This window comes from Haliotis rufescens, unplaced genomic scaffold (assembly GCF_023055435.1).
Source record: "Haliotis rufescens isolate VD_foot unplaced genomic scaffold, xgHalRufe1.0.p SCAF_1, whole genome shotgun sequence".
Classification (NCBI taxonomy): domain Eukaryota; kingdom Metazoa; phylum Mollusca; class Gastropoda; order Lepetellida; family Haliotidae; genus Haliotis; species Haliotis rufescens.
The window spans coordinates 18,906,275-18,919,893 of NW_025963779.1; the positions used below are offsets into that span (position 1 = coordinate 18,906,275).

A 13,619-nucleotide genomic window follows, 5' to 3' on the forward strand; every position below is an offset into this window, starting at 1 on the left:
TCAGAGGTTGCCAGGATTTTGTCCTTTGGGCAGATACAATTCTATCAAAGTCCATCTCTTACACTATGGTAAATCTTATGGATGTTGCAAAGAGCCATTTTGAAAACAAATCAGTATGCATAAAAGATATTTTGAGAAGTAATGCTTAAAAGATCTTGATGCATAGAATATTTTTTAAGATGAACAGTTTATTATTTGCAATAAGTTTTAAAGAGTTGATATGAAGGCGTGCCTGTAAGTATTTTAAAATGTTATTTAAAACCCTTTGCTCATCAGTTAACTGACTTTTAATGACCTAATTCAGGACCACCTCTGTGATGTAGTGGATAGAGCACCTGCCTGGAGAGCAGATGGTCGTTGGCTCAATCCCCAGCCACGACATACTCAAAGACATTATAAGATTGTGCAAACGCTATATTAGTACAATAATCTTGAAAGCAACGTTAAACCTCCGTTCACTAACTTAATGCAGTCTATGCTAGTAACATAGAGATAATGTTTCACAGGGCAATAATTTCAATGTCTTGACCTTGGATGGATTGAGGCCATGACCAAGGAGTCAAGAACTAAGTAATGCATCCTTGAAACCCTGGTGTACATGTTGTGTAACTGCCTGGCCCTGGTGTACATGTTGTGTTACTGCCTGGCCCTGGTGTACATGTTGTGTTACTGCCTGGCCCTGGTGTACATGTTGTGTTACTGCCTGGCCCTGGTGTACATGTTGTGTTACTGCCTGGCCCTGGTGTACATGTTGTGTTACTGCCTGGCCCTGGTGTACATGTTGTGTTACTGCCTGGCCTTGGTGTACATGTTGTGTTACTGCCTGGCCCTGGTGTACATGTTGTGTTACTGCCTGGCCCTGGTTGGATGAAAGGTCGTTCTGACGTGACCCTTAATGGGATGTCCTCAGATCTTTGTTTAGCGATAGCGGGAACTAAGATCTGATTTTAATGAGATTGTCACTTGGCTGTGAGGGTATCAGAAACTTTTACTGAGCAGTGTGGTGTTTGAAAGACTTGAATCAAATTTACTAGGAATGCCAATTTGCAGAACCTACTCTCTCAGACCTACATCATCTAAGGCAGTTTATATATATTTCTATAATTGTATATATTGTGTTACTGTCTGGCCCTGGTGTACATGTTGTGTTACTGCCTGGCCCTGGTGGACATGTTGTGTTACTGCCTGACCCTGGTGTACATGTTGTGTTACTTCCTGACCCTGGTGTACATGTTGTGTTACTTCCTGGCCCTGGTGTACATGTTGTGTTACTTCCTGGCCCTGGTGTACATGTTGTGTTACTGCCTGGCCCTGGTGTACATGTTGTGTTACTGCCTGGCCCTGGTGTATATATTGTGTTACTGTCTGGCCCTGGTGTACATGTTGTGTTACTGCCTGGCCCTGGTGTACATGTTGTGTTACTGCCTGGCCCTGGTGTATATATTGTGTTACTGCCTGGCCTTGGTGTACATGTTGTGTTACTGCCTGGCCCTGGTGTACATGTTGTGTTACTGTCTGGCCCTGGTGTATATGTTGTGTTACTGCCTGGCCCTGGTGTACATGTTTTGTTACTGCCTGGCCCTGGTGTACATGTTGTGTTACTGCCTGGCCCTGGTGTATATATTGTGTTACTGTCTGGCTATGGTGTACATGTTGTGTTACTGCCTGGCCCTGGTGGACATGTTGTGTTACTGCCTAGCCCTGGTGTACATGTTGTGTTGCTGCCTAGCGCTGGTGTACATGTTGTGTTACTGCCTGGCCCTGGTGGACATGTTGTGTTACTGCCTAGCCCTGGTGTACATGTTGTGTTACTGCCTGGCCCTGGTGTACATGTTGTGTTACTGCCTGGCCCTGGTGGACATGTTGTGTTACTGCCTAGCCCTGGTGTATATATTGTGTTACTGCCTTGCGATGGTGTACATGTTTTGTTACTTTCCCTGGCCCTGGTGTACATGTTCTGTTACTGCCTCACCCTGGTGTACATGTTCTGTTACTGCCTCACCCTGGTGTATATGTTCTGTTACTGCCTAGCCCTGGTGTACATGTTCTGTTACTGCCTTGCCCTGGTGTATATGTTCTGTTACTGCCTCACCCTGGTGTATATGTTCTGTTACTGTCTAGCCCTGGTGTACATGTTCTGTTACTGCCTTGCCCTGGTGTATATGTTCTGTTACTGCCTTGCGATGGTGTACATGTTTTGATACTTTCCCTGGCCCTGGTGTATATGCTCTGTTACTGCTTCGCTGTTAGCGGAACATTGCCATCTTGCTTTTTAAGAAGCTCTCAGTCTTGCTGCTGTTTCTGTGATTTCAATCTTCCTCTTCAGACGTGACTTGAAAGAAGAGAGTGACTCTGACATCCTGATCCACGGAACTGCGTCTCGCAACAGAGCTGTCCATGGAGACAAAGTGGTAGTTGAACTCCTGCCGCGATCTCAGTGGAAGGGGAGATCACTCTCCATCAAGGAATTAGGAGACAAGACAGGTCTGTTTGATGAATTAACATTGTTGCCTACACTTACATTTCTGAAACTACCAGTTTCATAAACAAATATATATGTTAAGCAATCATAGTTTGAAGGAGTTAGACCAGAGTGCAAATAAGAAATCCATCGGGATCGTACAGGGTGACATCGTCTCCAGTGTATCCTCTTTGTTGTCTCTACTTAATAACTAGTGTCATGTGTGAACCTGGGACTTTGTCACTTGGCTCAATCTCATTAAAATCAGATCTTAGTTCTCGCTACCGCTAAACAAAGATCTGAGGACATCCCATTACGGCTCACGTCAGAACGACCTTTCGCGAATTTTGACTGACCAATGAAATGACAGAGAAGAAATCGACATTAGCCAATCAGAAAGCAGCTTTCTCGAGCTTTACGACACTAGTTTCAAACTGGCGTCTTCGCTTCGAAACATATTTTGAAAAATAATTAAAAAATTATTAAAATCTGTGAATGGCTTATAGATGGCCTAGATTGTATTGATATAATCATAAAACCTGTAACTGTCGTTCGGAATACCCCTTGTTAAATATTTCGTGGTTGCATGATTAGAAAACACATTCCGACTGTCACTTTTATGATCTGGAAAGCGACGCTCTAATTGGTTGGATGAAAGGTCGTTCTGACGTGACCCTTAATGGGATGTCCTCAGATCTTTGTTTAGCGATAGCGGGAACTAAGATCTGATTTTAATGAGATTGTCACTTGGCTGTGAGGGTATCAGAAACTTTTACTGAGCAGTGTGGTGTTTGAAAGACTTGAATCAAATTTACAAGGAATGCCAATTTGCAGAACCTACTCTCTCAGACCTACATCATCTAAGGCAGTTTATATATATTTCTATAATTGTCCTTAATGTTATCATTGCTTGTTTTGAATAAGATTTTAACCAAATCCTACACCTACTACTGTCTACTGTCAGGGGAGGCAACTGGTGATGGTGAGACGACCAGTGATGACATGAGCAGTGTGATGCCGACAGGCCGCGTCGTGGGGGTGCTTCAGAGGAACTGGAGGGACTATGTGGCTAGCTTCTCCGCGGATGAGGTCAGTTACTTTCTGAATGTCTTTATCATAGTGGGAACACATTTTGAATCTTATGATGACTTTGACTCCGAAGATCTTCATCTACTTACACTAACTACACCATCTTCCCGAGGCAAGAGAGTTAACTGACTATAAAAGTCCAGTTTCCACCCTTGCCGAACTAGGCTGGTATTATGGAGTTACATTTTGGCTGGACTATCGAGTCTATGCGTAGTCCAATCAAAATCGCACACCAAAATCGAAATCCGGTTCGTAAACTTTGGTGCAGATTTTGGTCGATTGCAGGATTTGCAAAGCATGTGCACCGCCAACTCGTTGTCAGCAGATATTTTCTAAATCTTTTCATGTTTTTAATCAAGGTGCCCGCGTGATTTGATGCATTTCTCGATGTAAGACCCGTTTTATCACAATATAGATCTTGATTATCGATCAGGTCGTCCTAACTGGGCGCCACCATTTTGTGTGAAGCAAACGCAAGTGATACGAGAGGTGGAATCTGATTGGTCCATAGGAGAGGCATAGAAGAGACATAACTGGTATTAGCCACTTGTGGCGCTACGATCGAGCCCAGTAATTCCAGCCTAGTTCAGCAAGGGTGGAAACTGGACTTTTAAAGTCAGTTAACTCTCTTGCCTCGGGAAGATGTAACTACACAGATGTAGCACTACATTCGTTTTGTGTAATGTGCTCAAAATCTTTAGCTTGATTTTTCAATAGCAATGATGTAGTAATTTTAATTACTTAATAATAATTTATAATAGTACTGTTTGGTCAAGGACTAAAATAGTAATGTGTGGTCAAGGTCTAAAATAGTAATGTGTGGTCAAGGACTAAAATAGTAATGTGTGGTCAAGGACTAAAATAGTAATGTGTGGTCAAGGTCTAAAATAGTAATGTGTGGTCAAGGACTAAAATAGTAATGTGTGGTCAAGGACTAAAATAGTAATGTATGGTCAAGGTCTAAAATAGTAATGTGTGGTCAAGGACTAAAATAGTAATGTGTGGTCAAGGTCTAAAATAGTACTGTGTGGTCAAGGTCTAAAATTGTAATGTGTGGTCAAGGACTAAAATTGTAATGTGTGGTCAAGGACTAAAATTGTAATGTGTGGTCAAGGTCTAAACTAGTACTGTGTGGTCAAGGTCTAAAATAGTAATGTGTGGTCAAGGTCTAAAATAGTAATGTGTGGTCAAAGTCTAAAATAGTAATGTGTGGTCAAGGACTAAAATAGTAATGTGTGGTCAAGGTCTAAAATAGTAATGTGTGGTCAAGGTCTAAAATTGTAATGTGTGGTCAAGGACTAAAATAGTAATGTGTGGTCAAGGACTAAAATTGTAATGTGTGGTCAAGGTCTAAAATAGTAATGTGTGGTCAAGGTCTAAAATAGTAATGTGTGGTCAAGGTCTAAAATTGTAATGTGTGGTCAAGGACTAAAATAGTAATGTGTGGTCAAGGACTAAAATTGTAATGTGTGGTCAAGGTCTAAAATAGTAATGTGTGGTCAAGGTCTAAACTAGTACTGTGTGGTCAAGGTCTAAAATAGTAATGTGTGGTCAAGGACTAAACTAGTACTGTGTGGTCAAGGTCTAAAATAGTAATGTGTGGTCAAGGTCTAAACTAGTAATGGAGAAAACAGAACCATAGGACTCATAGTGGGACGTAATGCTGGCAGAGCTCCAGATAACATTTTGAGCAATTGAGTTTTTACTGTAGGGTTTCTATTTTAATTGGGTTAATACATTTTTCATTGGGTAACCACTATTTTTTCACTCATCTATTCATCAATCTATTGTTTTTTTCTCAAATAGAGAACATTTTAAGATTTTAAAAAAAAATGAAATAATTTTTAGATGTATATAACTGTTCCAAATAAATAGCCTTAACCATGTTAACCCGGAAAGTATATAAGCTCGTAATTGTATTTCAGAAATTAGCTCCTTTGTATGCATGCTGAAAAAGCTTCATTGGGAATTTACACATGCTGTTTTTATACATTCGAGTTTTGCATTCAATGCATGCGTTTCTGTTAATTGAAAGAAATTGGGTTTTGAATATGTTCTGGGGGTATTTTATGCAAGTACGTAGCTTATCTGTAGCTCTGTGCTGGGTATGATGTGTCATGACAGTTGGCGTGACCTCCATATGTTCTTGATGTTCAGGAGGCCCAGAAGAATGCCAACAAAGCTGGGAAGGTTCTCCTCATCCCCTGGGACTACCGCATCCCCAAGATCCGCATCAGCACCCGACAAGTGGGCACACTCCGCGAAGACAGGTAGGTGCACAGAATTCTGTTATTCTTCCTTCACAGGTCTGTAAATGTCACTTTGTAGAAACAGTGTCCTTTGACTACCTAGGATCTACAAGGATTATTATATAATGATAATGCAACAGAATGTTTCAGGGGCGGATCCAGAATTTTAAGAAAGGAAGGGTTCCACTTGCGTCATTTGTAAGTTCAGTCAGTGAGGGTGGGGGGTTGGTGGTGGGGGAAGTCTACCCCAAAATCACAAAAAGCGTTATGTAAACCATTATTATCCCCCGCCCAACAAAGTTTCCATGGCAAAAAGATGGTTCTGTGAGGGTAGGGTTCGTTTCTGGAGCATAACTCATAAACCATTCAATATTTTTTCATGAAACTTTGCAGGTTTGTCAGGTACATGCTGAACTGGTGCCTTTTGCTATTTAGAAATTTTAGAAATTTTTATTTTTTACGTTTCAATGGCAACAAGATGGACTTAGGTTCCACAATCTTCTTTTTTTTAATAATTTCCATGACAAGTTCCACCTTGGTTAAAAAAGGTTAGGGTTTGTTTAGATTATGTCATTAATTCTGCAACAAGGGTGGGGGATATAGCCACGTTAGTGGCAAACTCTTGTTAATTTTGCTTTAACAACCAACTTGACATGTTATCATTGCAGGCAATGTGCATACACAATGTCACCAGATGAAAACGGGGTGGTGGGGGTGGGGGTGGGGGTGGGGGTTGGGGTGGGTTGCCAGCCCCAAGACCCCTATCTGGATCTGCCACTGTGTTTTGGTGGTCGTAACTCAGTACCTTAAGTTTGCCCTTATTATACGAGGTGATTAAAGTGGGACTATGTGGACACAGTGGCGACTGCTTGACCTGACTGGACACTCACACAATATATGGGGTGCTGACCTGTTTAAATTATTCATTCAATAGTATAATGAGTGGGGTTTGGGGGTCCTTGAAGCTGCTATTGTACTTGAATTTGTGTGCTCCATATCTTTTTTGTTTATTTGTTTGTTGTTATTTATTGATATAAATATACCAGTGATTGATATTGAGTAATAGTACCTGACACACAATCAACAATCTCACTAAGTCTGACGTCCCCACCCAAGTCACACTGGTGCAGTAACTGTAACATTGTTGACTGGTGTTTATCATTTGTAACATGCTTCCCCTTTTCAGGATAATTGTAAGGATTGACTCGTGGGATGTGGATTCACAGTACCCAAATGGTCACTTTGTGCGGAGCTTGGGGAAGATTGGGGAGCTGGAGACGGAGATCGCGGCACTGCTTGTGGAGAACAACATCTCGGTGCCACCTTTCTCCGACCTGCAGGTCTGTCATCTTCAGCAGGGAACAAACCAGATTGTCTGCAATACAGAATCTCTCCAATACAGACACTCTGCAATACAGACTCTCTCCAATACAGACTCTCTACAATACAGACTCTCTACAATACAGATTCTCTACAATACTGATTCTGTACAATACAGATTCTCTACAATACAGACTCTCTACAATACAAATTCTCTACAATACAGACTCTCTACAATCCAGATTCTCTATGAAACAGTTTCTCTACTATACAGGTTCTCTACATTACAGATTCCCTGCATTACAGATTCCATGCATTACAGACTCTCTACAATACAAACTCTCTAAAATACAGATTTTCTACCATAATGATTCTCTACAATACAGACTCTCTACAGGACAAATTCTCTACAATACAGACTCTATAATACAGACTTCCTACAATACAGACTCTCTACAATACAGAGTCTCTACAATACAGATTCTTTACAATACAGACTCTATAATAAAGACTTCCTACAATACAGATTCTCTCCAATACAGATTCTCTACAATACAGACTCTCTACAATCCAGATTCTCTATGATACAGTTTCTCTACAATACAGGTTCTCTACATTACAGATTTTATACATTACAGATTCTCTGCATTACAGATTTTCTACAATACACACCCTTTACAGTACAGATTCTCTACAATACAAACTCTCTAAAATACAGATTCTCTACCATAATGATTCTCAACAATGCAAACTCTACAATACATATCCTATACAATAGAGATTCCCTCTACAATAAAGATTCCCTACAATACAGATTCTCTACAATACAGATTCTCTACCATAATGATTCGCCACAATGCAGAATCTACAATACATATCCTCTACAATAGAGATTCCCTCTACAAGAAATTCCCTCTACAATAAAGATTCCCTACAATACAGATTCTCTACAATGCAGATTCTCAGCTAAAATGATTCTCTTCTATTATTCACACATCAGCCTTAAAGATGTGATGATTGCCACATGAGGATGAGCAACAGGTGATTCTCTGTGTTTGTCAGCAAGGGTGTGGAAGCAGACTGTGTATTTATGCATGAGTCTTCTAGTTGAAGGAGCTGCCGACAGACACACAAGAGCAGCCGTGGACAATGGTTGAGGAGGAGGTTTCAGCCAGACGGGACCTGCGACAGTCTCACCTCATCTTCAGCATTGACCCTAAAGGTTGCGAGGATGTAGATGACACTCTGTCCATCAGGTATGTTGAAGGAAATACCTAGGAAAAGCTAAGCATGGACACTGTTACAATACTATTGTTTTGGTGGTTAAAATATTGCAGTTGCAATAGTGATTTGAAACATGCCCTCAGTTGTCACACCTACAGACAGAAAATTATAATTGATTTGTTTGTCTGATGTTTTGGGTAGTTCTTGTCTTAAATACAGGGTCGTTCAGGCCATGGTCAAACAAACCTTGGCAAAAATGTCTCTAACTGAACTTTAGGAAATCATCAATCCCCTTTTCTATTAATATATAAATGTGTTTATATGTCTCCCCCAAACTCAGCATATCCATCTGTCCATCCGTAATTATTTCAAATATTTAAAAAAAAATTATCTGCCAAATACCTGGTTCAGGAAACAGAAATATTTTGTATTGGGGCCGACTATAAGTCGACTCCATCTTATTTTTATTAGTAAATATTTCCATTATGTGTTGATCGTATCATGCTTTTCAGACAACTTCCTCATGGAAACTATGAACTTGGTGTGCACATAGCGGACGTCACCTACTTTGTAAAGCCAGGATCCCTTTCTGATGTAGAGGCAAGGTCAAGGTCAACATCTGTGTACCTGGCAGACCGGAGATATGACATGTTACCCACAATCCTCAGTGCCAACCTCTGCTCCCTCATCAGCGGAGTGGACAGGTCAGCAGACTGGGCTCCGGCCTGGATTAATCTTGATTATTTATACCTGGTATCGAGCAGTACAACATGAATACTGATGTTTGATGATGATGAATTGTTTGATGATGATATTGCTTTCCATCATGCTATGTCTGCATCATGTTTGTCACTAACACCCACTGTGTCTCCAGCTATGCCATGAGATATGTAGATATACCCCACAGGTATGCCATGAGATATGTAGATATACCCCCAGGTATGCCATGAGATATGTAGATATACCCCCAGGTATGCCATGATATATGTTAGATGGTTGTCACTAATACCTCATTGTGTCCCCCCCCCCCCCTCCCCCCCCATGCCATGATATTTGTAGATGTTTGTTACTAATACCTCATTGTGTCCCCCCAGGTATGCCAGGAGATATGTAGATATACCCCCAGGTATGCCATGAGATATGTAGATGTTTGTCACTAACACCCCTTTGTGTCCCCCCCAGGTATGCCATGAGATATGTAGATATACCCCCAGGTATGCCATGAGATATGTAGATATACCCCCAGGTATGCCAGGAGATATGTAGATGTTTGTCACTAACACCCCATTGTGTCCCCCCCAGGTATGCCATGATATTTGTAGATGTTTGTCACTAACACCCCATTGTGTCCCCCCCAGGTATGCCAGGAGATATGTTGCTGTTTGTCACTAATACCTCATTGTGTCCCCCCCCCCCAGGTATGCCAGGAGATATGTAGATGTTTGTCACTAACACCTCATTGTGTCCCCCCCAGGTATGCCATGATATTTGTAGATGTTTGTCACTAACACCCCATTGTGTCCCCCCCAGGTATGCCAGGAGATATGTTGCTGTTTGTCACTAACACCCCTTTGTGTCCCCCCCAGGTATGCCAGGAGATATGTAGATGTTTTTCACTAACACCCCATTGTGTCCCCCCCCAGGTATGCCAGGAGATATGTAGATGTTTGTCACTAACACCCCTTTGTGTCCCCCCAGGTATGCCAGGAGATATGTAGATGTTTGTCACTAACACCCCATTGTGTCCCCCCCCAGGTATGCCAGGAGATATGTAGATGTTTGTCACTAACACCCCATTGTGTCCCCCCAGGTATGCCAGGAGATATGTAGATGTTTGTCACTAACACCCCATTGTGTCCCCCCCCAGGTATGCCAGGAGATATGTTGCTGTTTGTCACTAATACCTCATTGTGTCCCCCCCAGGTATGCCAGGAGATATGTTGCTGTTTGTCACTAATACCTCATTGTGTCCCCCCCCCCCCCCCCCCCCAGGTATGCCAGGAGATATGTAGATGTTTGTCACTAACACCTCATTGTGTCCCCCCCCAGGTATGCCATGATATTTGTAGATGTTTGTCACTAACACCCCATTGTGTCCCCCCCCAGGTATGCCAGGAGATATGTTGCTGTTTGTCACTAACACCCCTTTGTGTCCCCCCCAGGTATGCCAGGAGATATGTAGATGTTTTTCACTAACACCCCATTGTGTCCCCCCCCAGGTATGCCAGGAGATATGTAGATGTTTGTCACTAACACCCCTTTGTGTCCCCCCAGGTATGCCAGGAGATATGTAGATGTTTGTCACTAACACCCCATTGTGTCCCCCCCCAGGTATGCCAGGAGATATGTAGATGTTTGTCACTAACACCCCATTGTGTCCCCCCAGGTATGCCAGGAGATATGTAGATGTTTGTCACTAACACCCCATTGTGTCCCCCCCCAGGTATGCCAGGAGATATGTAGATGTTTGTCACTAACACCCCATTGTGTCCCCCCAGGTATGCCATGAGATATGTAGATGTTTGTCACTAACACCTCATTGTGTCCCCCCCAGGTATGCCAGGAGATATGTAGATGTTTGTCACTAACACCCCATTGTGTCCCCCCCAGGTATGCCAGGAGATATGTAGATGTTTTTCACTAACACCCCATTGTGTCCCCCCCCAGGTATGCCAGGAGATATGTAGATGTTTGTCACTAACACCCCTTTGTGTCCCCCCAGGTATGCCAGGAGATATGTAGATGTTTGTCACTAACACCCCATTGTGTCCCCCCCCAGGTATGACAGGAGATATGTAGATGTTTGTCACTAACACCCCATTGTGTCCCCCCAGGTATGCCAGGAGATATGTAGATGTTTGTCACTAACACCCCATTGTGTCCCCCCCCAGGTATGCCAGGAGATATGTAGATGTTTGTCACTAACACCCCATTGTGTCCCCCCCCCATGCCATGATATTTGTAGATGTTTGTTACTAATACCTCATTGTGTCCCCCCAGGTATGCCATGAGATATGTAGATATACCCCCAGGTATGCCATGATATATGTTAGATGGTTGTCACTAATACCTCATTGTGTCCCCCCCCCCCCCCTCCCCCCCCATGCCATGATATTTGTAGATGTTTGTTACTAATACCTCATTGTGTCCCCCCAGGTATGCCAGGAGATATGTAGATATACCCCCAGGTATGCCATGAGATATGTAGATGTTTGTCACTAACACCCCTTTGTGTCCCCCCCAGGTATGCCATGAGATATGTAGATATACCCCCAGGTATGCCATGAGATATGTAGATATACCCCCAGGTATGCCAGGAGATATGTAGATGTTTGTCACTAACACCCCATTGTGTCCCCCCCAGGTATGCCATGATATTTGTAGATGTTTGTCACTAACACCCCATTGTGTCCCCCCCAGGTATGCCAGGAGATATGTTGCTGTTTGTCACTAATACCTCATTGTGTCCCCCCCCCCCCCAGGTATGCCAGGAGATATGTAGATGTTTGTCACTAACACCTCATTGTGTCCCCCCCAGGTATGCCATGATATTTGTAGATGTTTGTCACTAACACCCCATTGTGTCCCCCCCAGGTATGCCAGGAGATATGTTGCTGTTTGTCACTAACACCCCTTTGTGTCCCCCCCAGGTATGCCAGGAGATATGTAGATGTTTTTCACTAACACCCCATTGTGTCCCCCCCCAGGTATGCCAGGAGATATGTAGATGTTTGTCACTAACACCCCTTTGTGTCCCCCCAGGTATGCCAGGAGATATGTAGATGTTTGTCACTAACACCCCATTGTGTCCCCCCCCAGGTATGCCAGGAGATATGTAGATGTTTGTCACTAACACCCCATTGTGTCCCCCCAGGTATGCCAGGAGATATGTAGATGTTTGTCACTAACACCCCATTGTGTCCCCCCCCAGGTATGCCAGGAGATATGTTGCTGTTTGTCACTAATACCTCATTGTGTCCCCCCCAGGTATGCCAGGAGATATGTTGCTGTTTGTCACTAACACCCCATTGTGTCCCCCCCCAGGTATGCCAGGAGATATGTTGCTGTTTGTCACTAATACCTCATTGTGTCCCCCCCAGGTATGCCAGGAGATATGTTGCTGTTTGTCACTAATACCTCATTGTGTCCCCCCCCCCCCCCCCCCCAGGTATGCCAGGAGATATGTAGATGTTTGTCACTAACACCTCATTGTGTCCCCCCCAGGTATGCCATGATATTTGTAGATGTTTGTCACTAACACCCCATTGTGTCCCCCCCATGTATGCCAGGAGATATGTTGCTGTTTGTCACTAACACCCCTTTGTGTCCCCCCCAGGTATGCCAGGAGATATGTAGATGTTTTTCACTAACACCCCATTGTGTCCCCCCCCAGGTATGCCAGGAGATATGTAGATGTTTGTCACTAACACCCCTTTGTGTCCCCCCAGGTATGCCAGGAGATATGTAGATGTTTGTCACTAACACCCCATTGTGTCCCCCCCCCCAGGTATGCCAGGAGATATGTAGATGTTTGTCACTAACACCCCATTGTGTCCCCCCAGGTATGCCAGGAGATATGTAGATGTTTGTCACTAACACCCAATTGTGTCCCCCCCCAGGTATGCCAGGAGATATGTAGATGTTTGTCACTAACACCCCATTGTGTCCCCCCAGGTATGCCAGGAGATATGTAGATGTTTGTCACTAACACCTCATTGTGTCCCCCCCAGGTATGCCAGGAGATATGTAGATGTTTGTCACTAACACCCCATTGTGTCCCCCCCCAGGTATGCCATGAGTGTTATCTGGGAGCTGACCCCAGACTTTGAAGTGAAGGATGTTTGGTATGGCAGGACTGTTATCCGCTCACAGTACAAACTATTCTATGAGGTTAGTGCTTATCCACAATTGTGCGGATCATGTAAAACTATGCACATATTTTCAAACTAAATAAATAATAGGCCATTCCCCTGCCAATTTAGCATTGTTGTGGTGACCAGACCCACTTGCCAACTCTGCAGATGTTGTAAGAGAAAGTGTTGTTAAGGCAAATATACAATGTATAAGGTATATGCCATGTATGAGGTTTTTAAAAATGTATTAAAACTCTTCATATCATTATTTTATGTAAATGCAAATGATTGTATTAAAGATTTGGGTGTGTTTGATATGTTGTAATCCACAAGAAATTTAGATTAGTACCGTAACATTTTTCTCTCGCTGTAAGCAAAGCTGATAAGACATGTAATTGTAACTCCATTGACTCACTACCTCAC

The 13,619-nt window shown here is 43.0% G+C and overlaps 1 protein-coding gene across 3 annotated transcripts in view; it reads left to right on the forward strand.

Annotated features, from left to right (window-relative positions):
• LOC124113370 (DIS3-like exonuclease 1) overlaps positions 1–13,619 on the forward strand; it is a 38,370-nt gene that overhangs the window by 7,272 nt on the left and 17,479 nt on the right. For all 3 annotated transcript variants that reach the window (XM_046473671.2, XM_046473670.2, XM_048392479.1), the window contains 7 exons: positions 2,327–2,484; positions 3,426–3,550; positions 5,708–5,820; positions 6,986–7,139; positions 8,227–8,375; positions 8,856–9,047; positions 13,131–13,233. In XM_046473671.2, the coding sequence (XP_046329627.2) occupies positions 2,327–2,484; positions 3,426–3,550; positions 5,708–5,820; positions 6,986–7,139; positions 8,227–8,375; positions 8,856–9,047; positions 13,131–13,233 (994 nt within the window). The remainder of the gene's footprint in view (positions 1–2,326; positions 2,485–3,425; positions 3,551–5,707; positions 5,821–6,985; positions 7,140–8,226; positions 8,376–8,855; positions 9,048–13,130; positions 13,234–13,619) is intronic.